Source organism: Rhinatrema bivittatum, chromosome 4 (genome assembly GCF_901001135.1).
Source record: "Rhinatrema bivittatum chromosome 4, aRhiBiv1.1, whole genome shotgun sequence".
Lineage (NCBI taxonomy): Eukaryota > Metazoa > Chordata > Amphibia > Gymnophiona > Rhinatrematidae > Rhinatrema > Rhinatrema bivittatum.
Window position 1 is genome coordinate 412,243,875 of NC_042618.1, and position 27,231 is coordinate 412,271,105.

Below are 27,231 nucleotides of genomic sequence, written 5' to 3' on the forward strand. Positions count from 1 at the left end.
TTCTTTCAAATATGTTTATATTTAGACATGTTTACAATAAAAATAATGTTAACAAATAATGCAATCAATTTTGATATAAAAGTACTACAGTAGCATATAACTTTGAAAAGGAAGACTATGACAGAATGAGGAAAAAAAAACCTATAAGGTGTAGTTGCAAGAGTTGAAAGTTTGCATGAGGCATGGACATTGTTTGAAAATACCATTTTAGAAACCCATGCATTTAAAAAAGGTTGAAGGAAGACCAAACAACTGCCAGAGTGGTTTAATGGTGAGGTAAAGGAGGCAGTTTAAGCTAAAAGGACATCATTCAAAAAATGGAAAGCAGATCCAAATGATGAAAATAGACAAGTGCATAAGCACTGGAAAGTTAGATGTTAGACAGACCAAGAAATACTCTGAGAAAAAGCTGCCCGTGGGGCAAATATTAATAATAAAACCTTTTCAATTACATTCAAAGCAAAAAGCCTGTGATGGAGTCAGTTGGGCCACTTAGATGACTGATGGGCAAAAAAGAGTGCTCAAGGATGATAAGGAAATAGCAGAAAAACTGAATGAATTCTTTGCCTTGGTCGTTATGGAGGAGGTTGTTGGGAACCTACCCACACCTGAAATATTCTTTAATGGTGAAGCTTCTAAGCAATTACAATTATCTGTGACAATGAAGGATATCATAGATGAGATCGATAAACTAAAGAGTAAGAAATCACCAGGACCAGATGGCATCCATCCCAGCGTTCTAAAAGAACTAAAACATGAAATCACTAACCTATTACTAGTAATTTGTAACCTATCATTTAAAACAGCTGTGATTCCTGAAAACTGGAAGGTGGACAATATGATGACAATTTTTTAAAAAGGGCTCCAGGAGTGATCAGGGACATTATAGACTGATGAGCCTGATATTGGTGCTGGGCTAAAGGGTAGAAGCTGTTCTTAAAAACAAAATCACTGGCCATATAGCTAGACCTGGCTTAATGGAGAAAAGTCAACATGTTTTTTTAGCAAGGGGAAGTCTTGTTTTAGAATTTTTTGAAGGTGTATATAAACATGTAATAAAGGTGAGCCAGTTGATAGGGTGTATTTGGATTTTCAGATGGCATTTGACAAAGACCCCCATGAGAGACTCCTCAGGAAATTACAAAATCATGGGGCAGGAGGCAGTGTTCTGTTGTGGACTGGTAACTGTTTACAAAGCTGGAATCGGAGAGTAGGACTAAATGGTCAGTTTTTCAAATGGAGAAAGGTAATTAGTGGAGTACCACAGGGATCGGTACTGGGCCCTGTTTGTGTTTAGCATATTGCTACATGATTTGGAAAAGGGAGCGATGGATGAGGCGATCAAATTTGCAGTTGGCAGAAAATTATTCAAATTTGTTAAAATAGCAGCAGATTGAAGGAACTGCAGAAGGAACTTGTGAGACTGGGAAACTGAATGGCAAATTAAATAAAATGTGGAAAAGTGCATGCGTAAGGGAAAAAATAATCCCAACTACGGGTACACAATGCTTGCTTCTGCATTGGGCGTCACTTCCCAGGAAAAGGAATCCTTGTGGACAATATGTTGAAATTATCAGCTCAGTGTGCAGTGGCTCATAAAAGCGATAGAATTTTAGGAACGATAGGAAAAGGAATGGAGAATTAAACAGAAAATATCATATTGCCTCTGTACTTGAGCCGTGGTGTGTCTGCACCTTGAGTATTGTGTGCTGTTCTGGTCACCCCAGGCGCGCAAGAAAGATATAGCAAAAGTAGAAAAGGTGCAGAGGAAGGTGAGAAAAATGATAAAGGGAATGGAACATCTCTCCTGTAATGAGAGGCTACGCCGGCTGGGGCTCTTCAGCTTGGAAAATAGAAGGCTGAGAGGGGACGTGATAGAAGTTTATAAAATCATGAGTGGGGTGGAACAGATACATGAAGGGCTGTTATTTAGCCTTTCAAATAATACTAAAACAAGGGAAACACTATGAGACTAATAATCAGCAGACTGAATATAAATTGTAGAAAGTACTTTTTCATTCAGCTCACTATCAAGCTGCGGAATCTGTTGCCAGAGGATGTGATCAAGACGACTAACATAACAGGGTTTAAAAGAGGGTTGGACAAGTTTTTTGGAAGAAATGTCCATAATACATTATTAGCCAGGTAGAATAAAGAAAGCTTTTGCTATCCCTGGACGCGAGTGACAGGAATTGGATCTACTTTATGGGATCTGCCAGGGACTTGTGTCATGAATTGGCCACTGTAAGAGACAGGATGCTGGGCTTAATGAACTTTGTTGTGACCCAACATGGCAATTCTTTTTGTTCATATGTAATGCTTTTTTTTTTTTCCCTAAAAAAAGAGATGTGCCAGTAGACAGATGTGGAGCCATCCTTAAATGGAAGGGCAGAGGAAATATGGGCAACTGCCTAGTTTCTTGGTGCTCAACTCACCATACACCCTACTCCCTGAACCTGGCTGCAGTTAAAATCACAGCATGATCCAAACTCCCTTCCCAGCCTTCCTCCCGCCAACAGGAGGCAAAAGAGAGCAGTGCTTTTACCTTCTATTGCCTTCTCTGCCACCATGATGGCAACTGGAAAAATGCCCATGGAGGAAAGAGGTTGAAAGAGAGAGATGCACCACTGATGCTTTTTCTTCCTCCCCTATTGATGCTTTTAATGATTTGGATTCAGGAAACTGTCATGTCATCATTTGTACCTGTGCTGCCAAAGCAATACAGAAAGTGGTTAAAAGAGAAATATAGAAGAAAAAAATACACAATTGTGCTACTAACTGTGTTTCCATTTACAGAATACAGAATGGTTCATTCTATGAAGTGCACCTCCCCTCCCCAATCTTCAGTGGATGTCCTGAATACAGGGGTACACGGTTGTCCCAGGCCCTCAAATTCCCTTTCCCTCTGTGTCTCTCTGCTCACAGTCCACAGGCTCTGGGTGCTGGGGAGGAATAACCTCCTTCGGGGAGGGGGGGAAGCACACAGTCTCTGTCTCTCAGATGTACTCACCGTTGGGATGTCCTTGCTTTAGGGGCACCTTGTAGTCTCACAAAATACACAGGACACTCTGGTGGAGAGTTCCAACAAAACTTTTACTTCATGCAAAAATATCTTCAGTCCAATTGGCAACAAAAATCTCCAACTGAGCTTCACAAACTCCAAAATCGTACTTCTGGTCTCGGACCTGCTCAGCTGAGTTAGTGTCCCCTCAGAAATCAGACACTAGGAAAAAGACCCACACTCCTAGTGATAGGAAGGCTCCTACTAGGGGACTAGGATGATCTCCTGATCTTCTTCTCTGATCTTCCTCTTGGTGAGAAACCCCCCCCAAAAATACAAACATCAAAATCTTTTCTCCATCTCACAGGCAGGAACTAGTGGCAAAAATTCCTTCCAGCTAAACAGGAATAAAACTCTTCTCCCAAAATACTCCTCGCCTCTTCTGTGGCCAATCCTACCTGTCCTTCCTTGTATTGCAAGCAAGGAGACTCAGCTCTTAGTCCTGATCAGGTCCAGGCTCCACACAAACTATAGATTCATCACAACAACTGACTCTCCCAAAACTCTACTTCCACTCCCAGAGACACTCCTGGTCAGAAAGAGGCCTCTTCCCCTTGTATCAGGCTGTGGGGGCCTAAAAATAGGGGAACCTCCAAAACGTCTCCAGCCTCTCCAAAATTACAGAAAACCCCATAACTCTTTGTGCTCCACCTGCTTCTATACAGGCTGGCTGACCAGTCCAGGCTTTTATACAGGCTGGCTGACCAGTCCAGGCCATCTGTAGGAGGTGCCTGCAAGGAATGGTCTGCAAACTCCTACTGACTGCCTAATCCTAATTTAGGAGTTAAACTAGGGGCAATTTGGGTTGGCTAGCGCCTCTGCTTCTTGCTCCATCCAGTCCCCTCCTCTTCCAGGCAGCAGCCTGCAGAGATCAGGAGAGGAGGGGATAAAACTGGAGCAGACAGAGTAGAGCAGAGAAGATCTATCCTGCTCCCTAATCCAGCCCCGCCCCTCCCCGCCTATCATTTTCCAGGGGCTGAAGCAGAGGGGGAAAAAAAGGTGTTGGTATGTACCATCATGTGGCCCCTGTGTGCCACAGAAGTGTAAGCAGTAGTAAATGTTGCTAATCTAAGGATGTGTAGTGTGAAATGGAATTTTTCTCCTCATGGGAACTCTGCAAAGGTTGCATTGAAGTAAAGTGAGAAGGTTCCAGCGCTTAAAGATCATCTTTTGGTGAGAGGGTGTTAACGCACATTTTTTGACGGACAAGCCTGTTACAGGCTGAAAGTTATAAAAACCCCTGACTAGCCTTAGTCTGGGGCTTCTCTTAGGGTGCAAATCTAAACTGAGGATGTAGCTGTGACCCTCTCCCAGGGTTACAACAGGAGTAAGGCAGAGATTCTCAACCAGAGCCTCGGGAAGCCTGAAGGGAAGACACATAAGATTGTTGATGCTGTTGTGAACATTTTGAGGGAAACCTATACTTTTTAACTGTGGTGGGAACTTGCCTGGACCAGTAGACAAGAACTTGCTACAGGGCTCAGTGGATTCCTATCTGCAGAGCCAGAGGGATTTCTTCCTCGAGCTGACCAGGATATCGTGAGTAACTAGTTTTGATAATGGAAAGGAAAAGAGGGCCAGGATAGGCAGAAGAAGAGACTTGAGTAAAGGAAAACAAAGTGTCTTGTGTTGAGAGGAGTGAAGGGCTGAATAGGAACTGTGATTTTCTTTTGGATACTGTTATTTTTTCAGCTGTTTTACTAAACAATTTCTGCCTTGGAGCACACATTTTGAGTGGACGATGGCTTATTTCGTGGGAGTGTCCGTGACCCCAGTGCACCCCAAGACTGGGAAGGTGACCCCCAGTGGAACTGGAGTTACAATAATATAAAATCCCTGCATATAATAGAGGGTAAATTTCAACAGTGTGCACAAGTGAGCACGTGCAGAATAAAGTGTGTGTGCAGTGCACCAAAATGTACGCCTGTATTTTATAAACTGTGTGGCAGGAGCCATTCACTTTATAAAACACTGTTTTATCTCTGCCCAAAAAGTACGCGTGCATATTTCAGTACATGCATGTATTTTATGTGAGAAAGAATCATAACGCACACGTATGTACCGCGGTTTACGCGCAAAGGAGGTATTTTATAAAGTGCGCATGTACTCCACTTATGAAAAATGAATTGTCAGTTTGCTGGCACCTCCACCTGTTCCCCTAAGCCTTTCACCACTTAACCCAGACATCAGGGGAGACTCTCCCCACCTCCCATTAAATCTGAATGCTGGATCCCTCAGGAGAGGGGGAAACTGTTCCATCCCCCATCTTATTTAATGTTTCTATTCATCCAGTTTTAAATATTATTCAAGTTTTTGGTTTTAAAGTTCATTGATAGGCTGATTAGTTGTACTATGCATAAGTATCTGTCTGATTTTTATTAAGGAAGTGAATAAATGCCTGCGTGCTGTTTCATCCTGGATGAAAACAGATAAACCGGCACCGAATGCTTTAAAGACTGAGGCTATTTGGATTAGGATTATAGAGCTTGAATTGGGTGATAAGATTTTATTAGATGGAACCAATACCTTTCTTTCAAGGCACAAGTAGAAATCTAGGAATTATTCAGTACTCTCGCCTTTTTTTTGAGCTGCATGTATCCTCTTGATCTCAGTGCACTTGGTTTAAATTGAGATTGCTCCACATGTTGGACTTTTTTTTTTTTTTTAAATCTGAGGCTCAATTTAGGATAGTGATGCAAATTGATAGTACTCTTTTTACCAGATTTTTGTAATTTTGCTTCTTATTGGTTTGCCTTAAAAAAATATTGCATAGTTTACAAATGGTTCACAATGCGGCAGCTCGGGTTTTGACTGGGATTCCTTTAGGTGATCGCGTTATACCAGCTTCACTGAGTACCCATTGTTTGCAGGTCTCTTGTATTTATAATTAAGGAATATAGATCAGTCAGAACAAGAAAGTGTGCCTTTAGTTGGGTGGCCCCATCTTGATGGAATGCTTTCCCTAAGGAGTTGAGGCTTAAGGGAAAATTATCTTTGATGTAGGAGTCTTTTGAAAACTCATTTCTTTCAGAAAGGTTTTGTTGATTTTCGATAGCATTTTAAATTTGTGTTATTAGAACTCTTTCTTGATATTGTTTTATTATGCTATGTTACATTTTATTATTTATTTATTTATTTATTTAATTCTTTTATATACCGACCTTCATGACAGGTGTCATATCAAATCGGTTTACATGTAACAAGGGGTAAACATTCTTATCAACCATTTAACAGTAAAATAATCAGAGGAGGTAATAAAGTTACATATAACAAGGAGATCGAACTTGGGAGAAGAAGAAAGAGAAGGACAGAGGAATAACCATTGTGATAAAAGGTATCACTAAGTAAGTTGTCCAGTGGGCTTGAGATGTGGAGTTCTGAAATTGAATAGATTAAGGGAAAGCTTGGCTAAATAGCCAGGTTTAAGTCTTTTTCGAAATGTTGTTGGCAGGGTTCCTGTCTGAGGTCTGGCGGTAAATTGTTCCAAATAGTGGGTCCCGCTATAGAGAATGCTCTTTCTTTGGTTGCAGTGTGGCTTGAAGTTTTGTTAGGAGGTACATGGAGAGATCCTTTATATGATTCTCTGATGGGCCTGAATGAGGAATGAAGTTTGAGGGGGAATTGGAGGTCCAACGGTTGTTGCTTGTGGATCGTTTTGTGGATTATGGTAAGGGATTTGTGTAAGATTCGATAATTTATTGGCAGCCAATGTAGGTTCTTTAAGATGGGGGAGATGTGATCTCTGCAGTTTGTATTGGACAAGACTCTAGCTGCTGCATTCTGGAGCATCTGCAATGGTTTTGTGGATGAGAGTGGAAGCCCCAGAAGAAGAGTGTTGCAGTAGTCAATCTTGGCAAAGAGCGTGGCTTGGAGGACAGTCCTGAAGTCATGGAAAAACAGTAGGGGTTTAAGCCTTTTTAGGACTTGCAGTTTGTAGAAGCCATCCTTTGTTGTGTTGTTAATGTATTTCTTTAAATTTAAGCGATTGTCAAGGATTACTCCGAGGTCTCTAGCATGAGAAATTTGGGCTGTAAGAGGGGGCTGAAGCGAGGAGTCATGATGGTCGGTTGAAATAATGAGCAGTTCGGTTTTGGACGTATTTAGGACTAGATTCAAATTGTTGAGGAGTTGGTTAATGGATTGAAGGCAATTTTCCCAGTATAGGAGGGTCTTTGATAGTGATTCTTTTATGGGGATTAAAATCTGCACATCGTCTGCATAGAGATAATGTGTTAATCTTAGGTTAGTAAGCAAATCTTTAAATATATAAATATATATATATAAATATATAATATATATATATATTATATATATATAATAAAATATATAAATATAAATACAAATATATAAATCTTTCATTAAAGATTTTCATATGTTGCCTGTTCTGTATAATTTTGGATAGTATACTATTATTTTTTATCTTTGCTTCTGTTTTGTTCTGTTGTACATTGCTCAGGGTACCAGATGAGTGATTTAAAATAAAATGTGTGGCGCCCCTAGGCCCTTACAGCTAGAGGGAATACCACTCTCAGCTCCTCCCCTAGAGGGAGCTTGAGTGGGCGGACCCTTCTTAAAACTAGGGAATGAGAGAAAGCTAGCTTTGGCTATTGAAGAAAGAGCTCCTTTCCATTGGGTTGCCTACGTGAGGCCTATATCCCTCCTCAGCTGAAGACTGTGGTCGAGGGAGATCCCTGCCAGGCTACCCTGAGAGTAAAGAGAGATTTTTGCCAGGTTATGATTTTGAGGAGGTTCTTTTTGCCCTCCTACCCTCCTCGGCTGGGGCTGTATCGGCTCAGTCCTCAGAATTTTCCCACTGAGAGGTAGCAGACGGATTAAAGGAACAAGGTTGGAGAACGAGGAGCGGACCTGAAGACCCTCCATAGGATGTTCTCCCCGGGACCAAAGGCACCGGTCTGGGTAACTGTATAAAGTCTTCTGGGACTCAGGTAGGACTGTTTCAACCTCCTGAGGGGATCTCCCCAGAGTCTGGGACACTGAAACTCGGTCCAGAGAGTTAGGAACCGCCCACATACACAGAGAAAGAGGACACTCCTCTGTAAGTTTCTTTGTTTCACATGGACATTGATTACCTTTCAGGAAATCAATAAACTTTTTTTTTTTTTTTTTAACACCCAGACCTGTGTCCTGTTTCATCTGTCCCAACCAAGCAATATCACATCACCATTTCAGCCAACAAGTTACACACTAACAAAGGAAAACATTTCACCGCCTGGGCCAGAAACACAAGTCATCCCCCCCCATCCCCCCCCCATCCCCCCCCCATCCCCCCCCCCCTCCCCGAGAAAGGACTCACCCCAGGGGTCACAAGGAGGAGGGAACAGGTGGCAAAGGAAGAAAGCCTCAGATAAATAAATTATTTTATGTGCTCTTTGGAGGCTATGCCCCTCCAAAAATAATTTAAAAATAAAATAACACCTCCCACCCAAAAACTGCAGCCAAAAGACAAGTGCACTTTAATTTCCACAACTCAATTGGCAGCTGTAAAAGCGTGCATACAAGTTTGGTAGTGCACGCACATACATCACTTACAAAAGACTAACTTGTCCACGAGCTATCAAAGCCCGTCCCAGAACGCTCCAGACCATCCCTTTGTTGTTTACTTTTACACCTGGCACAGAGTGCACACATATGTCAGGATTTTACAAAATACTCCTTGTGCACGTATATGCCCAGTTAGAAGTACGTGCCGGCTTCTACAGCACATGTACTTTTAATTGCCTTTCAAAAAAAAAAAAAAAGCCTAGATGGGGGGAAATATACATGTGCTGTTTTGCCCTCACTTGGCTGCACAAACAGCGGTGTTAAGTTTGCAGGTGATTTTAGTGCAGACTCTGCAGCTTCTCATTTCAAAAGGAAAGAGCACGGTCGTTTCCCTTTTTTTAAAAAATTAGCGGCATTGTGTATGGGTTATTCAAAACTGTCTTCCTCACCCCCCTGGTATGTCTATAATATGGGAGTAAAATGCCTATTAAATTCAGGCACTCCTTTCTCTCTCTCTCTCAATGAGTTGAATTATGTTTAGGACTTTTGTTTTTAGTTTTTATTTTATTTTTTCCTGGGAATTTATCAGCATTTATTATAACGAATGAAAAAGGAAGAAAAAGTCAGTGGGGAAAAGAATATTTTCCACAGTCTTTTCTCCCATGCTTGGTCTTTATGATAAACTAGTAGTAAAAGACTATCCAAAGTCAGAAATACTGAGAAGTGTGGTAACAGAGAGTTTAGGCTGAGCTCAGGTGTACAGTGTAGTAGTAGTAGAGAGAAGATTGGATATTTGAGAGGGGGGCAGAGCTAGAGAGAACAGCCAGAGAGAGGGGGCGGAGCTCAACGGCTATCACCACATATAGAAAGTGGATTGGACAAATCAGAGAGAGAGAGAGAGGGGTGGAGTTCTATTTGCATACCAGTGATGCAGGTGCAGGGCAACTTTGCTCTTTATTACAGGTAGATGCTGATAAATTCCTGGCAAACGTTAAAATAAAAGCTTAAAATAAAGGCCCCTAGTCATTCCATAACTTGCACCTCATACCCATCTGCCCACTCGAAATCCTGGACAGAGAAGCTACTAGCATTTTGGGACATAATTTTCTTGGACTTGAGAGAGGTGACATGTAAACGTTTGTTCCATAAACATACTAAAAGCACATTTCATGTACAATGAGGGATGAAAAGAAGCACAGGAAATGGTTTGGATTTTTCCACTACCTTTTGAACTATTCTGGTGAATGTGAAAGTAGCCCCTGTGTTAATCGTTTGTCCCGTAAATCTCTGTGAAGAGATCCCTGGTGGTTGGGTCCAGAGAATCACTGGACATGTGTGAAAAGGCTGTTCAGGTCGCCTTTGAACTGTAGACTAGATATATGGGTAGAAGAAAAGCTTTTTTTTTTTTTTTAATATGGTTGCCTCGCTTTCTTTTTTTATCTCTGTCTCGCTCTGAAAGAAAGCAGGAACCTCAAAATGAGTTTTCTTTTTGACATCACTAGCTCTTTCTTACAGTAACAATTACAATATCATATGATAGTGGATGGTTGGAGATAGAATCTGGAAGACGAGAAATGTAAAAGCAGACTTGATGTCACAGCTTTAATTAAAGAACACATTAGTTAATGGGAGTCTGGGGGAAAGGGGGAGGGGGTAATGCTTACTTTCTTGTTTTGCAGGCACAATTACCATATCATTATTCTTTATGTTTCTGGTAAGTGTTTGCATTTTAATTGCTTGGTAAGTACTGTTTTGTAATTAAAGGTCCATATTGAGCAGAAAAGTTACCAACATATTCAGTGGAACACGGCCTGATAACTTGCAGATTTTAAACGCCCTACACGCGCCAAAGCCAGGAGATACACGCACGACTCGGCCTGGCACGCACCGAGCAGATTTTAAAACCCGCGTGGGTGCGCTCGTATCTCCTGGTACGCAGATAAAAAAAATTTTCACCAAAAGGGGCAGGGTGTGGGCGTGGTCATGAGCGGGACATAGGAGGGCCGGAACTGCACCATGAAATCTGCACGTAAGTGTTTACACAGACAAGCGTGTGTCATGGTCCCTACTGCGTAAGTTCGCTTCTGCTATGGACGGCATGTAAGTGGTGAAACAAAAAAAACTAGGCTAGTCAGTGGGATTTTAAGGCTTGGGGCTAATAGGGTAAAAGGGAAGCAGGTTAGCTAGGGGTTTAGGAAGTCCTCTCCTTTACTGGGTCGAACTGGGAACCAACTGAGGAAACGGGTAATTGCGTCGGCGTGAGTAGTTACTAAAATTCCCCTCCTTTATGCGCGCGAGACACCAAATCTGCGCAGATGCACGCATCAATATAAAATCATGCACACATGTATGCGCGTATAGGTGATTTTATAACACGCACTCATCTACGCACATGCACACGGCAATTTTATTATATATATGCCAGAGCAGTGTATTCTAGCTAATCCCGGGATTCATCATTCTGCTATAAATATAAATACAGCAGAATGATGACCGGCGGGAAAAATGGGGCGGGGAGCGAATGTATGCAGCTGGCCGCATCATGGTGGTGAGGTTTCACCCACCGCGGTAGCGGCCAGGCTGTACACTTTTGCCACTTTTCCCGGCAGTATCGCGGGAAAAGGTGTTATTTCCTGCGATAATGTGGAAAACATTATCGCCACAGCACTGCCGGGCCATAACCCCGCCCAAATCCCACTCACACTCCTCCCCTTCCCTTGATTTAAATTGTCCCGCTGCGATGCGGCCGGTATCGTGTGCGCTAGGGCTTTGTCGTGTGCGATAATGGCACATTGCAGTTTAAAGAATGACCCTGTCTTTTAGCTGGAAAACCTTGATTATTGGGCCGATGTAATAAGGTGCACTAATGTAAGTGCAGGCTTTTATTCCCGTTTTAGCATGCCTATTTCTTCAGTAAGTTAACTCTGGTTTTGAACTGGGGTTTTAACTCCTAAGAAATTAAACCAGTAGTAAAAACCAGTGCTAAAATTAGCAGAGGTTCATGCAAATCCCATGTAAAAGAAGGCATTAGCTATTCCCCCAGCAATGCAGAGAACTGTGTTAAAGGGCAGACAGCTTAAAGCACATTTTCTTAACACTGGAAATTTAACCCCTGGGTCAGAGGAGGAGTAAAACTCAACTCGCATTTCTGGTGGCCATGTTATATTTATATTATTGCTGTGCCTATTGTGGTGACTCAGGAATTTAATTTCCAGGATGAGTTCTCAGGGCGGGCACCTACAGCTGAATGGTACACTGGCGCTGTGCATCCCAACTTTGTACTGTTCAGCTATAGATGCCCACCCCAGGGATCTTACACTTTATTCAGCTAGCGGTAAGTGCCCATTCCAGAGAGCAAATCCTTGCATCCAAGGCCATTTTGGCAAGGGAAGACAAGTAAAATCAAAGCATAAGCTCTCTGGGGGGAAGGGTGGGCACCTGCAGTTGAACAGGACACAGCTGAAAGTGCCTGTTCCAGAGAGCTTATGCTTTTGATTTTTCTTGTCATGCCTTGCCAAATGGCCTTGCATTTGAGATTGGTGCAGTGCATCCCAACTTGTGGGCACATTTTGACAAGAAATGGCAAGTAAAATGAAAGAATAAGCTCTCTGAAGAAGGCGCCTACAGCTAGATGAACAAAGCTGTGTGCATAGTGTCCAGCTGTGCAGGAAAACAAAGAAAACCTGTGATTGCTGCCTTCCTTAGAGAGCCAACGTTGGAAACTTAACTCCTGGGTTTGAGGTGGAGTAAACCCACATTTCCAGTGGCCAATGTCAGCTATTGATATGCCCAGTGTCGTAATCTACCTCAGACCCAGGAAGGACTTACATTTTTAACTTAAGGTTTCTTTGGATGGAACCTACAGGTGAATAATGCATAATCTCTCTGGGAGCAGTGCGCCAAAGTCAGAATTCACAACACTAAAGTGCATACTATTCAGCTGAAGGTGCTTGCCCCAGAGAGCTGGAAATGTAACTCCTATGGTCTGAAGCAGAGTAAACTCACCATTTCTGGAGGCCAAAGTTATTCTATTGGTTTGCCCAGTATGGTTCACACTACCAGATGGGCACAGCAATAGAATATCATGGCCACTAGAAATGTGAATTAACTTTTATTCCAACTCAAGCCAAGGAGTTAAATCACAGGAGTAATAAGGTAAGTGCTTGGCCTTGCATGCAGCATTGTGCCCAAGTCAGGATGCCAAGTGTCAATCTTGCATGCAAAGCCATTTGGGCAAGGCATGTCAAGTGAAATCAAAGGGTAAGCTCACTAAGATGGGCACCTACAGCAGAAGAGTAAGCACTTTGGTTCTGTGCATCCCTAGTGGCTGTTGTTGCCCGTTCCAGAGAGCTTACCCTTTGATTTCACTTGGCATGCCTTACCTAAATGGCCTTGCATGTGAGATTTGGCATTGTACCGAAAGTCAGGATGCCCATCTTGTATGCAAGGTCATTTTGGTAACAGCTCTTCTAACTTCAAGTATCTACTTTCTTACTCCTGTTTTAAAGCACTTTTCTGCATTAGCACAATTTTTTGGGGTTAACTCATGTTTTAGAACTTTTTTCATTTAGCATACCTTTTTTTAAACCACTGCTCGTTTTGTATTCCGTTAACTTACTGCATCCCACAGAGACCCGTTTTTAACACGCAAGTTAAGTAAGACCTGTGCTAAAATTTAACTCTGATTGTAGCACAAGATTGAGTGTTATCCGACTAAGGCCTGGATTCATCATTCCTCGCAGAATGATGAATCCTGCGAAAACGGGGGGCGGGGGGGATGGGCCTGCGAAAGCCCGCAGCCTTCTCACCGCGGCGGTGTGCAGGCTGCCGGCTTTCGCACCAAATAGCGCCACCGTGAAAGGTGGTGCTATTCGGCGCTCTACTGCCAACGATGTTAGTATCATTATCGCCAGCAGCGAAGACACCGCCGACTCCTCCCCTCCCCCTAATTTGCATTCTATTGCATGCGAAAAGGCCCTCTTCGCATGCGATAGAGGCTTATCGCACGCGATATGGCCGTATCGCGTGCGATAAGCCTTTGATAAATGACCCCCTAACCTAGCTGGATATCTTTAAGATGCCTGAAGAGTAATCCAAAAGCTAGCTAGATAAACCTATTCAGTTGATTTTAAAATAGCCGGATATATTCAGTGGCCGGGGTGCACTGCTGAATATCCTGGCTAAATTAGCCAGATAAACTTTACCAGCTGTTCAGAGGCTCAATATGAACCTCTCTGAGAAATACACAATCTTTAACTGAGCATAAACATTTTTTGAAATGATTGCTAGGACAAGAAATAAGGTTGCAAATTTTTCAAATTAATAAGTTAATGTACACACTTTGCACTGGAAATCAGAGCGAGTGTGGTTTGTTCAATTTAGAGTCAAACAAAGCAAATATTTGCATTTAAACTGATTTGACAAATATTGAATGCATTTGAAATGGCCTGATTGCAATATTGTGCCTTGCTTTTTTGAGAAATTTTGACTATTGTTTGAGGCATGCAACTTCTTCCTTGCAGAATGCTTGTCAAAGCTTCTTTACAAAAGTCCATGATTAGATGGGCTTGCAGAGAGATTTCCATTGCATAACTCAATAGCAGATTTCATCAGTGTCTCTGAGAAAAGGTAACTTGCTTCTCTCCGATCCATCGATGGCCTTTACTCGGAAAGACAGGGCTGGGGTTTCGTTCTTTTATGCTCTGCTCCTTGAACCAGCCAAAGCTGGGGGTGCTTCAGATGGTGGCTCCAGCACCCCCTTCACTGGGCATGCCTGTACCGGATTTTCAAGGAAATCACAGTCCCTGCCACTTAGCCAAGGAGTGTTGCTGGGTAGGGGGGGAGGGGGGGAATAAAACATGAAGAAGCCCCGGCGAAGTTGCAAATAATGGATTGTAGAAGAGTCTTAGCCCTAAGTGGTTGCCAGAATGAACAGATAGAATGAAGCAGTTGGTCTGAGATGATTTAAAAACAATTAGGACTTCATTTCACTTATACATTTAGAATATAATAATTAAAACCCCAATTTCTAAAAACCATAAAAGATATCGCGACATCAGTTCCTTCTATGTGGAAGGGTCTGATTTTGGCTGTAGTAAGAATGTTGTAGGGTAACATGACATGAGAGAGTTCATTGTGCATGGGAAGGGGAGAAGAAGGGCAAGCAGGTTTGGGGGAGGGAGAGCAGGGGTTCCTGGGTGTTGGTTGAGGGAAGGAAACACAGATTTGTCTAGTGCGGAAGACAACAAAGTCGATTTTTGCACTTAGCAGTTCTAGGTTGCACCAAGATCCTAGCGAGATATGGTAAATCTAACCCAGCACTGAATGGTAATAGATTTTCAGTATGTTCTCCAGGTATAACTGGGAGGTGGAAAGTCACCTAACATGAGCAGCAGGATAGCTTGGCTACATTCCCCAGCTAACAGAGAAAATGATGAAAAACGACCTTGTGCAGGCAGTCAGGCACGTATGACTAACAGCTGGGAGACCTCCCTTAGCATAAAGATCAGTGAAAAGGGCAAAGAAACATGATCAGATCTAAACTGGTACAGCAGGGGTGACTGGTTGGACTAAATGGTCCTTATCTGCTGACATACAGTACCTATGTTACTATGTATGTGTTTTATTTTTGTTTTGCTTCCGTTCTGTTGTAGAGGGTGGTAGGTGTCCCGAGGCTCCAGAGCCGGAGGGAACGGAGACGACAGGGGGAGGTGAAGCAGTCCCAGATGAGAAGGCTGTGACTGCCCCTCTCGTGGTTCCCGTTGGCGCCGTGAAAATCCCCATCCCGGAGAGGGAGACTTGGACCCGGCAGATGGACTTTATCATGTCTTGTGTTGGCTTTGCTGTGGGACTTGGGAATGTCTGGAGGTTTCCATACCTCTGCTACAAAAACGGAGGAGGTAAGAGGATTGTTGAAAACATAAAAAGGTGCTGTTGAACTCAAGGGCTGATTTTTAGAGACAAATGATCTGCTTCCATTTTGTGCTGAAAGAAATAACTGTTTCATAAATCAGGCCGCTGCTATTTCCTTCCATGTACGGAAAGAGCAGCATAATGATGATGAAATCTGCACAGCCATCAAAAAGTGTCATGCATGGGAAGAGATCTGAAAATCTTTAGAGCAAAACCACTAAGCCACTGCCCTTTTTAATTACTTTTCCTGTCCCTGCATTTTCTAAGGATGAACATTTGGGGTGTCTTTGCTTACTGTGAGGGCTGGAGGGAGGTTCCCCCTCATGGTCTTTCTGCTTTATTCTGCATTGAAAGTCACTGCCTGGAATTATACTACTGCGTTTGTGTCCATGGCAACAAACCGAGATATCGGGAATAAAACATAGCAAAAGGGCCGCAATTTTGAGAGGATCTGGTGACATCCTAATGTGGTTCTTTGCTTTCAAAAAAAAAAAAAAAAATTTGTCCTGGGCAAAACCGGTTGACGAGCAGGCTACAGGCCGAATGGGCTCTTTTATCTAGAATGGGATTTATTCCAAATCTGGGGGAAGAATTCCTCACTTTGTGGACTGAATTCGGGGAATATACTGTGTATTGCCATTTTAATACAATAATATTTTCTTCGTCTTGTTTATAGAAGTGGGTTGACTCTGCTATACCATGCTTGAGGTAGTTCATTTTTATTTCCTTTTTTTTTTTTTTTTCCCCCTTCCTCCGATTTAATTATGCAAGAGGGAAACTGTGACTCTTAAAGTATGCGATCTCCCTGCCCAGTGCTTGGTTTAATTTCGCATGTCACTCTGCCTCTGTGGTGGCCATGTCGCTGATATCCACGCATTCCTCCGGCATCCCTGCGGAGAAACAGAGGATGCAAGAGTACTGGGTGCGCCAGCGGTTGCCGACAGAACAGTATTAAGTAGCACAGGCATGCGATATGTGTGCGCGCGAAATGCCGAGCACCAGCCTTTCTTTATGAAACCTCTGCTTGCCTACTGCTAATCTTAATTTTTTTTTTTTTCACCTGCCCCCCATATGGTTAAAAAAAAATCCATCTCGGCTTCTAAATATAAATCTATAATAATTCTGGAACATGAAATAGAAATAAGTGTCCGTTTTCTTCTTTCTGTAAATGCTGGGTATATTGTGGTTGGCTCCTACGTTGATGCTGCTGTGAGATGTTTTTCTCTTTATCGTTACAGGGCAAATGAGCCTGAGAGAAGGGAGCTTACTGGCTGTTTTGGCTTCTAGATTGTAATATAACTGCTCCTCCTTGGTCCTTGTGGCCCTCCGTTCCTTCTTTCTGCATCCGTTGCCATCCTCCTTTATTCTTATTGTTTTGCATCTTGTCTCCAGGCTTCATTTGCAACTCACCCCCCCACCCCCCCACCCCTTACAGATTTTAATGACTAATTGTTTTTGTAACTATGTCTATGATTTTTGTTTTCATTCATCCCTATATATATATTTAATTATGCCCCCCACCCCCACCCCCTTCTACCTCCTGCCCCTGAAAATGTTTGTGTGATGCCCCTGCTGCTCGCCCTCTTTTCTATCTCTTCTTTCATCTCATACCCCTGAAACTGTGACCTATAGAAGAGCCAGACTGGAAATGCAAGAAGATGCCATCCTAGCTGCCCCCCACCCCTGCTGCCTCCCTCCCCTTCCTCTCCAGCTCCGTCTTACTCACAGTCACACGCTCTAAAAATGGAAAAGTGGAACGTGCCGCAGGGACCGGGGGTGGGGGAGGATTAGAACACTGCTATTGGCTGAAGCAATTGCGCAGAGAGCTGAGAGGAGAGGGAAGAGGTGCAGGACTGGAAAAGGACAAGAGGCAGGATGATGAATAGAGCCATGGGCAGCCAGCCGGTGCTCTAAATCTTCCATGATTCACTGAACAACAGTTTGGGCCTTCTCCAGTCCTGCAGCTCTTCTGGAAGACTAGAATTCATTGCGCAACTATATCCATTTTTGTAGCATCGTCTTGTCCCCCCCCCCGCTGATTGACAGAAGTAATTCGGAGCATGGCTGTGCGCCCCTGGCACTTTCTTTCAAAACAGTGGATTCCATGGGGCAGGGCAGAGGACCCAGAGGGGCAACCGAATTAGAACAGGAGAGGTTCACCTTGTGGCTCTGGGACAACAGATGCCGTATGGATTCTTATTTACTGAGTTTTATTTTTCAAACTCTAGAAAGGGTCAAATGAGGGAACAGTTTAGATTTTCTGTAAGTGCCTGCCCTTGTAGTGAGCCTCCCCAACCTACTTCCCCTGCCAAAAAAATACCATCTCAGTCCTCAGCAATAGCCGAACAGGAACCGCCCTGCGGGACATGTAAGATTGCGGCTAGCAGGATTTCTGCACCTTCAGAAATGAGAGAGAACTTGCCAAGCTGATGTCCCAGAAACGAATAGTAAATGCAGTCTCGGAGCAGCCGTTTTGGGAAAAGATGTTTAATGAAATCTGAAACCGGTTCACCTTTCAGCCCTGCTGAAACTGCCGAACTCAAAGGCTTTAACATCCCTGCCAATTAGAAATACTTTTTTTTATTCTCAAATAACATTCTCTGAACACTGAGCTTTTAGGGATTGTACAAAAAAAAAGGTTTAATTGTATTTTATCCTGTATCCATTTCCTAGCAAATAGTTGCACATGATCTGATGCAGTCATCAGGCCCTGCTCAGGTAAGTTAGAAAGAGCATGATGATAACGCATAGTCCAGAAAACCAGGTATGAGAGACATTTGCCACATGCTTTAAACATGGATGTGGCTCTTCCAGCTTTGGGTCCTGGTGACCAGCAAAAGCTTACAGTAGCGTAGCATGCACATACCTACACACACACCCCTTTTCTGCTTTGCCCTGCAAAACGAGCGTGTATTTCAATGGCGCTTTATAAACACATACCCCGTACCTCTTTCTTGCCATTCCTGTACGACATTTCCCTACGACATAACACTTGCTGACTATCCTAGATTGCACTACAGCTGCCCGACCAGTGGAGAAAGACTTGATACCCTTGCAATTAGCCCCCTTCCCCTTTTCTTCCTCCCTCTTTTATATTATCACCCTCCCAATCATCCCTGCTCCTCTCCTGCACCCTTGTGTTAGAGTTCCTTTCTTCCTATTCCATGTGCTTCATGTTATATTACCTGTCTTCTCATGTGTGCCCTCACGGGTAATGTTAAACATGATATCTTACAAACACCTATTTAACATTCATCTCCATTTTCTTCCTCACCCCCTAGCCTCGCCTCTCTCAAAAGTTCCTGTGGATGTTGAATCTCAATGTTTGTGACATCTTGTTCGTTCTTGCTCCGCACAGGTGTGTTTCTGATTCCATATTTGCTGATTGTCTTCATTGGGGGAATTCCAGTCTTTTTCCTGGAGATCGCTTTGGGCCAGTTTATGAAGCAGGGAGGAATTGCAGCCTGGAATATCGTGCCCCTTTTTAAAGGTAACCGACACTGCCCACCACCTACCCACCCGCTTTGCATTGAAAAGGGCAAATAAGGATCAGCAGTTTTCTCCTCTCTGAGTGTGATCCAGATGAGTTGGTTGAAGAGACCATTTGGACTCTTAGGTACAGTGAAGGGAAAGCCATTTCAATTAGCCATTGATGTGTTGAAATCTTGGAGACCCCTCTGGGAGAAAATTAGGGGTTCTGAACCCACTGGGTATGTCGTATTTATGTGGATCTGTCTTATTTTAAACTCCATGGATACTTTCCCCACATGAAGACGGCACCTGTTCTCAAAGGGAAAGCACACATGTAGTTTCCCTTTTGAAAACTACTCAAGGAAAAAGAACCTAAAGAAATTTGCATGTATGGATACTTTTTTCCAGCCAAAACAACGTGTGAAGGTTTGAAAACGCAAAACTCTGTGTTATTGCCTGCCCCCAAGGCCTAAACTCCATCCTGGGAATTCCTTCATAGACATCCCAACACTATAGACGTCAAAAGCAGCTGTCTCCTTGGCCTAAGACATTAACAAGGATAGAAATGAAGTAATAAAGTGTGGAGATTAAAGTTGCAAAATGTGTATTCTACTTTGCTTATTCTGAATAGAGAGAAATTACAAAAAAAGGATGGCGTTAGATTTTTTTTTTTTAACACGTCCCCAGTATTTTTTTAATAACATTTTTTGCGCCTACATGAAAATGGAAAAATGTCAGACTTGAGCAGAAGTCTCGTCCCAGCATGCACCCACGTATCAAGACCAACAATCCCCCTCACTTTCCCTCCCCTTGCCTGCAGGTTTCAACTTGAACTGTGAACTGTTGAGGTTTTCTTCCAGAGGGATCTTTTTTTCTGAGCAGAGAGATGGAATAAAATAAACACCCCCCCCCCCCCCCCCAACACAACTATGAAATAAATAAAGGGCAAAATGTTTTTCAAAATCTGAAGAATTCCCAATGCTTAGAATGAAGCCGAAACTGTTGAGGCAAAGACCATGCGAGCTTGAACTGAGAGCTTTATGCCAGCTTTCAAAGTGAAGGGATGCCCAAGCTAGGTCCCCGCGTTCACCTGCACCCAATTTTTTCTGGAGATAGATTCTTGCTGGAAAAGTTTTGAAAAGGCCATCTATGCATGTGCCATGCTTCCCTTTCCTCCTGACCTAAACACGCCCATGGCCGGGGATGCCTGCTCCCAACGTGGCTAAACGTTCACAAGGCATGGACCTTTTGCTGCAACGGGGAAGGGGAGAGAAATCTTCCGGCAGCCGATTATTGGGGGTAAAACACCTTTTACCAGGATAAGTACTGTAGCTTTGAAAGTTCTCCTCCCCATGTTGTTATCTAACTTATTTTTAAAATTGAGGTTTTGCTTACACATCTCAGCTCTCCTGCTTTTTAAGACATTTATTCTACTAAATTCAGAGATGTGCAAAAAAAAAAAAAAATTATATATATATATATATATGAGACTAGAACTAAGACAACCTGAGCTGGCCACAAGATCCTTTTGTCTTGTCTCATCTGCAGTGTAAGAACAAAAGCCTTGGACCAAGTATCGAAAGATTTTTGGCCATTTACATGACTGAAGCAAAATATAGACCTATATGAATGGATAATGCTTTGTTTTGCTTTTGCATGCCAAATTAAGGCATGTACCATAACACGGTGGGAGCTCTCCAAGAAAAATATCCTTTGAAAGGATATTTGTTCCACAAAGTTTCACATTTTGGCAGCTTTCAAATATGTCTGCTCCAGAGCCAAATAGATTCGTTAGACATACCAAAAATGTAAGCCTTTTTCAAAGGCTCTTCTCATATTCAGCAGATTGTAGTGCTGCAGCACCAATTAATTTTTTACATCTAATCAACAAACAGCTCTGCTTCATGGGCTGATAATGCTGAGAAGATACGAGGCCAGATATAAGAACATAAGGCATGCCGTGCTGGGTCAGACAGAGGCCCATCGAGCCCAGCATCCTGTCTCTGACAGTGGCCAATCTGGGTCTCTTGGAAAAACCCGGCAGGTCCTAACCCTTCCTTGTGGTTCACTCCCAGCCTTTCCTCCCCCACCGCCAACCAGAGACACAATGGGGATGCACTCCAAGGTCCTGAGGGAATGGCTTAGTACTGCTTGTATAGCGAGATTTGCTGCTGTAGCACTATACTCTAGATCAGTAGTTACAGTTCGCTGGTAAGGACTTACGTCTATCCTGCTCTCAGCAACCAGGAAATTGCTAGGGTATAAGGAGTGCCAGGAGTCATAGTCACACTGCTTCTTTGAGCAGGATGAAATGGAACAAGTTGCACAATTTTGCCGGAGATGACTGTAAAGCATGACTGGCTCCATCACATGAACCATCAAATACAAGTATGGGTTTGTTTTTTTTTAACAAAGGGTCAGATGATCATAAGATTTTTCTCCCATTGTGTATCTGTTGAAAAAAATGCTTAGTACTACAAACCAGGCAAGAGAATATGGGTTCTGGCTGGAATCGCCGAGAGAGAGCTATTGAGAGGGGGTTGTGTTTAACCTAGCGATCATCATGGTGTCTAATGATCTTAAAATTATAGCATAATTTGACCTTTGTTTTAGTGATCTAGGCAAAGGGTGACATCTATCACAAGTCTGAAAGGTGAACTTGTTGTGGTTGGTTTGATCCAGCCACCTTCCCCTAGGATGTTGGATGACTCTGATATGCTGTGAATAGTTGACTGGGACAGAGTCACTGCTCTGGTTTTCATTTCATAGTGCTGTCTCTTTTTTTTTTTTTTTTTTATGGAGGTGATTTGGAGACCTGTCAAAGGTCAAAGCTTCTCCTTTTCTCTGGATGAATTGTGTCTGTGCTGGTTTTACATTACTCCTGAGAATAATTTTAATGCGAGTAACTTCTGACCTATTGAACTGTTGTTGAAATATCGTAAGCATGAAGTGTCTCTGCTGGAATATGTATTTGTATTCTTTTTTTTTTTTTACACTAATCTTTTCTCAGGTCTTGGCTTCGCCTCTATGGTCATCGTGTTCTTTTGTAACACCTACTATATCATGATCCTGGTCTGGGGCCTTTATTACCTGGTGCACTCATTCACCAACACGCTACCATGGGCCACTTGCGGCCACACTTGGAACAGCAAGGATTGCACCGAAGTCTTCCGCCTGGACCAGTGCCACAATGGGACAGGCAACAATTCCACCCTGGTGGTCAACATCAGCTGTGATGACCTGGCAAAGAAGCGCTCTCCCATCATTGAGTTCTGGGAGTGAGTGTCCATCTAGTCCCATCTTTCTCTTTTCTTTCTTTATCTTTAGGTTTTAGCCATTCCCAATCACCTCTCTCACCATTCTCATGTGTGGTTTGCCACAAAACTAAAGCAAGAAAAAAAAATGGTGATCCAGGGTATCCTGAAAAGTTTATGGCGTTGGGCTATGGTTTGCAAGTCCGAATACAAACTTGCACAGCAGAGTTTGCTCTGCCCTGTAGAGACTTAAATGTGTCATTTTCAAGGGATTCTCTTCAGCTATGCTCCACTCATATGTTCTTGTTTTTTCTAAACTAATTTAACAAGGGGCTGGTGCATGGAAGCCCCCCTACTGAGTATCCAGAGACATAAACAATATGCCACCCTTATACCAAGTAGAAAGTCCCTTCATAGCCTCTATACTCCTCATTTTGGCCATCTGCTTACCTTTCTGCAAGGTATGATTTCCTAACTAGTCTAGGTAATCTTTACTGGTAAAATCTACACTAGTGTGAAATAGGAAACTCATGAGAAACAAGAATGGATTTCTGAGCTCAGGAGGAATGGGCCATGGTGAATGGAGGAGAAAGTATAGTGGCCCATTGTGGTAGTTTTCAGCTTACCTACTATGATTTCCTCCCCTTTTATTCAGGAACAAAGTGCTGAGAATTTCAGGGGGTCTGAGTGAGCCCGGGCCCCTGAACTGGCAGATGATTCTTTGTTTGTTGGCAACCTGGACCATCGTATATTTCTGCATCTGGAAGGGGGTTAAATCAACTGGAAAGGTAATGCATCTAAAGATCTCATGTAGGACAAAAAAATGTCCTTGCACACTCTGGAAGGTGTAGAAACCATGAGGAAGGATCTAGTGAAGCCTGAGGAATGGTTTAAAGTCTGGCAGCTGAGACGTAATTCTAACAAATGCAGAGTCATGCATTTTTTAGAATTAAATCTCAGGGAGTGGTACAGAGCAGAGAGTGAAGTTCTGTTCACAAAACAAGAATAGTATCTGGGGGTAATCCTATCTGAGGATCTTAAGATGGCCAAACAGATAAATAAGGCGATGGCAAAAGCCAGATGTCTGCTTGGGTTCATAGGAATAGCCAGCAGGAAAAGGAGGTGATATTGCCTCTGTATAAATCTCTGGTGCAACATCATTTGGATTATTCTGTACAGTACAGGAGATCACACTTACTAAAGGATATAAACCAGAAGGAGTCAGTTCAAAGGGAAGCTACTAAAATGGTCAACAATCCTGTTGAAAGAATGTAGAATAGTGGAAGAAGATGAGCTGGGAGAGATTGGAGAGTGGGAACTTGGAGAATCAGTCTTCTAGAGAGAGCAGTCAGAAGATCAGCAGAAGCCTTTTCAGTCTTGGGCTCTTGTTTAAATCTAACTGGAGGTTATGAATGAAATGAGATGAGCAACATTTACCTGACCTCAATGGAGGACAGAAAATTGTTCCAGGTGACAAGTTCGGCTAAGGTTTTGTTGATGGAGTACAAGCTGAAAGAGCAGCCCAGAGCTCGGAGGCCAATCTTTCTGGCTCCAGTTCAGTGTCCTTTTACAGTGATCCTGACTATGGCACATCCGGTGTGTAGATAATGCTTTTCTGTTTCTTTACCTTCATCCACGCAGCATTCTACTGAAAACAAATTAATAGGAAAATACCATATTTTAATTTGTCTCCATTTAAATAAAAAAAACGTGAGTCAGTGTCTTCCTTAGAGAGCTGATGAAGGCAGAATTTAAAGTATGTATCTTTTCTTCCTGGCGGTCACGCCATAATGAATTTCATATCCATACCCCTAAGGAGGCCAATCGCAATGTTGGTTGCTGATTGTCACTGAATTCACAAGTTCTTTCCACTCTCTATGACGTCTCCTTCCTTCACGCCTCAGTGCACAGAGCAGCAAGATTAATCACATGTCGTTGGAGTTTAATCTCCCCAACCATGCCTTCCATACTAATGGATTTATCAAAGGATGGCCATTGTCGGGAGCTGCAAGCAAATCATATATACCAAAATTATAGTAGACTGAATACTGTAATAGACAATAAAATCCCTTTAATTGCCCAAATAATCATTCCAGCCAATTATGTTCAGAGTTATTCAGAAGCTGAGTTTCTGTCTACAAAATGGTTTGATAGGAAATCCTCTGTATTGTGCTTTTCAAGTGTTTATCTGTTGCAGACGATAAATAGTTAATGTTCTCTTATCAAAAGATGCTTCTCACGGGCAACGAATTACAGATGGAAAACATCTAGGTTCTGCAGTAATCACATTTGCGGATGGGTGGTGTTGGGGTTCCCTAGGTCCAGCTACTCAGTCTAGTGGATACAAATCATATTTTGTTCATGGTTTCTCCTCCTCACTCTTCCCCACAGAAACATGTACTGTAAAACGTGAGACCATTTATTCCTGAGTTTGATGCAGTAAGAGAATACCCCTCCTCTCACTGCCACAAGTGTCTGCTGAGAGACTCTTCCTGCATTTTTTGCTGTCTCAGTTGGTTTTCTGTTGAAATGACTTCACTCGCTGGAAGATCACGTAACTGGGACTATCTCACATCTACAAATCCTCGCACCAAAATCCTTCCTCCCTGTAGCCCCTACTACTGGATGCTTTTCCTCCTCTATCTTTTACATTTTCCTAAGCCCCCAAAAAGTATTAAAATGGACAGCTGCTTCTGAGCGGCTCACTGTAATGACTGTCCTCTGATAGGGCATTGAAAGTCAGCAAGAATGTACACGCAGCATCATTAAGACTTATTACAGCAGGCTGCTTATAAATAAAGGCCTCTTCTAACTGGTACATTTTCTATTTTATTTTTGGGAGGTGAGGGGAGTAGTTTGTGAAGACTAAAAAAAAAAAACCAAAAAAACGAGAGACAGAATCCAGCCCCCGGGGAGAGGGACGTCAAAGTCATTGTGTAACAGCGACACCCGGGGGCTGGATTTAGGACTGGCAGAGGACTGGCTGCAATGACTGAGCTAAAGTAAGTTGGGAAAGGGAGATAAAATAAGGGAAAATCCCCAGGTAGTTGTGTATGAGCGGCTGCCAAATCCTCCACCAGTCTTCAAGCTTTCTTAAATCACTTTTCATTCTCCCTCCTCCATAGGGGTGTCCATTCTGTTGCAGATCTTAGTATCATCCGTGAATAGATAAACTTTACCTTCTAACCGTTCCGCAATTGCGGAAGGGATAGATTTGGCAGCTGGGATTCATGGGAAGGTTGCTGGGCAGACTGGATAGACCATTTGGTCTTTTTCTGCTGACAATACTATGTTACTATGAAGCCTTTCTAAGGTAACTCCTCAGATACAGTGTGGCATTTCTTTGCACTATTTTTCTTAATACAAATTCCTGTGGATGCCAGCTTGCAAAAATATTGAAGCCCATATCACCATGTATTGGTTTCCTGTTTGCAGCCTCTATCTAGAGAAGGGATTAAGGGAATGTCATTTCTCATTCCAAATCTGACCATAAATAGTAGGCGGTATTAGGTCTGTAAGCTAATATTGTCTGTGTGACCTTCCTTATTGCAATGACTCTGACCAGTCAAAGCACATAATGCTATTAAAAAGTTGGTGAGACAGACATATTTATCCCCTATTACTAGTTAGAGCAGCATGGATTTGGGAAACAGCCTATTGGCTTTAGAAGGGCAGTGATGATGGCAAAACTTACTTCCATTCTGCTTATGTTGCTCATAGTAAGGCTTTCAGATAAAACATACAATAGAAATAAATGATTGAAAACTTTCCTTGGGGAGTATGTGTTACTAAAATACTAGATTTTAGCTCCACAACTTGGTATGACTAGGAACAGGACTTGCAAGGTTTCTGTGTAACAGAAACCACTTCAGGCAGGCCACAGCAGTCAGAGAATTCAAGACGAATAGGGTAAGCATGCCATATAATCTTTAGTTTAGTGTAGACATGCCACATAATCATTAGTTTATCTTTTCATAGGTTGTCTACTTCACTGCCTTGTTCCCTTATGTGGTTCTGATTGTCCTGCTGGCTCATGGCGTTACTCTTCCTGGAGCAGTGGACGGCATTGTGTATTATCTGAAACCTGACTGGTCCAAGCTTGCTGAAGCTCAGGTAAGGACCAGCCAATGAGAAGGATTTCAAGATGGGAATAGGATGCATCTGCTTGCATAGGTAACTCACTAACCACGAACTTAATTTGAACTGGAATATCAAAGTCATTATGTAGTTAAGCAGTCAAAGGGGGAGTTCTGCCTTGCTGTATCAGGAGAGATCTTTTAAAATCTGCTCAGCTGATATTGCAAACGCCACAGTGAGTGTTAAAGCCAAGATGGCTTAAGCCTCCAGGCAGACTGTAACAGGATGGTTGTCTTTGGCAAAACATCATCCATAGTCCTCCTTCTTGCAGGATATCTTCTCTTTCTCCATAAACTCAGTCCGAGAGCATCTCTTTCTGGAGGAATGCTGCTGTGCTCAGCCTTCACTCTGTGTTCTTCCCTTGAACAATATCTCCTGTTCCATCAGGTCTGGATTGATGCTGGCACTCAGATATTCTTCTCCTATGCCATTGGTTTAGGGGCACTGACAGCTTTAGGCAGCTATAACAGATTCCACAACAACTGCTACAGGTGAGTATCCCCATGTAGGGGCTCGGTGAAGAAAAAAAAACCAAAACGAACCTTTGAGAGATCCAGTATGTTCTTTGTTACACTCTTCCTGTTCTTTTTTTCTTTTATTTATTTTTGGCTCTGACTTGGAAAAGATAATGATGATGTCTCTTCTTCCTGCTGGAACTGGAAGCAGTCATACAGATTAAGCTTCAAAACTGGTAGCCATTAGTTGGGGTCATGCTCCTAATTTGGTTTGACACAGAATGCTTTAGAATATTTTATATTTGCTGTTATATTGGAAAATGTAATAAACAGAAGTTTCAAAGGACTCAAAAAAAATCTTGGTAACCAAACTTTCACCTCCCCTGACCCCCAGAGTTGACTGTGTGCATATTTCTGAAGACCTTTGGATCTGGTTTGG

General features: G+C 42.7%; 1 protein-coding gene across 6 annotated transcripts in view; it reads left to right on the forward strand.

Moving 5' to 3' along the window:
* LOC115091197 (sodium- and chloride-dependent creatine transporter 1-like) overlaps nucleotides 1-27,231 on the forward strand; it is a 54,621-nt gene that overhangs the window by 17,209 nt on the left and 10,181 nt on the right. For 3 of the 6 annotated variants that reach the window (XM_029601234.1, XM_029601235.1, XM_029601238.1), the window contains exons 2-7: nucleotides 15,217-15,462; nucleotides 18,834-18,965; nucleotides 21,957-22,224; nucleotides 22,856-22,988; nucleotides 26,179-26,313; nucleotides 26,725-26,828. In XM_029601234.1, coding sequence (XP_029457094.1) covers nucleotides 15,217-15,462; nucleotides 18,834-18,965; nucleotides 21,957-22,224; nucleotides 22,856-22,988; nucleotides 26,179-26,313; nucleotides 26,725-26,828 — 1,018 coding nt within the window. Of the gene's footprint in view, nucleotides 1-15,216; nucleotides 15,463-16,151; nucleotides 16,184-16,713; nucleotides 18,966-21,956; nucleotides 22,225-22,855; nucleotides 22,989-26,178; nucleotides 26,314-26,724; nucleotides 26,829-27,231 lie in introns of those variants that run through there. The other 3 variants (XM_029601239.1, XM_029601237.1, XM_029601236.1) reach the window with 3 other exon arrangements.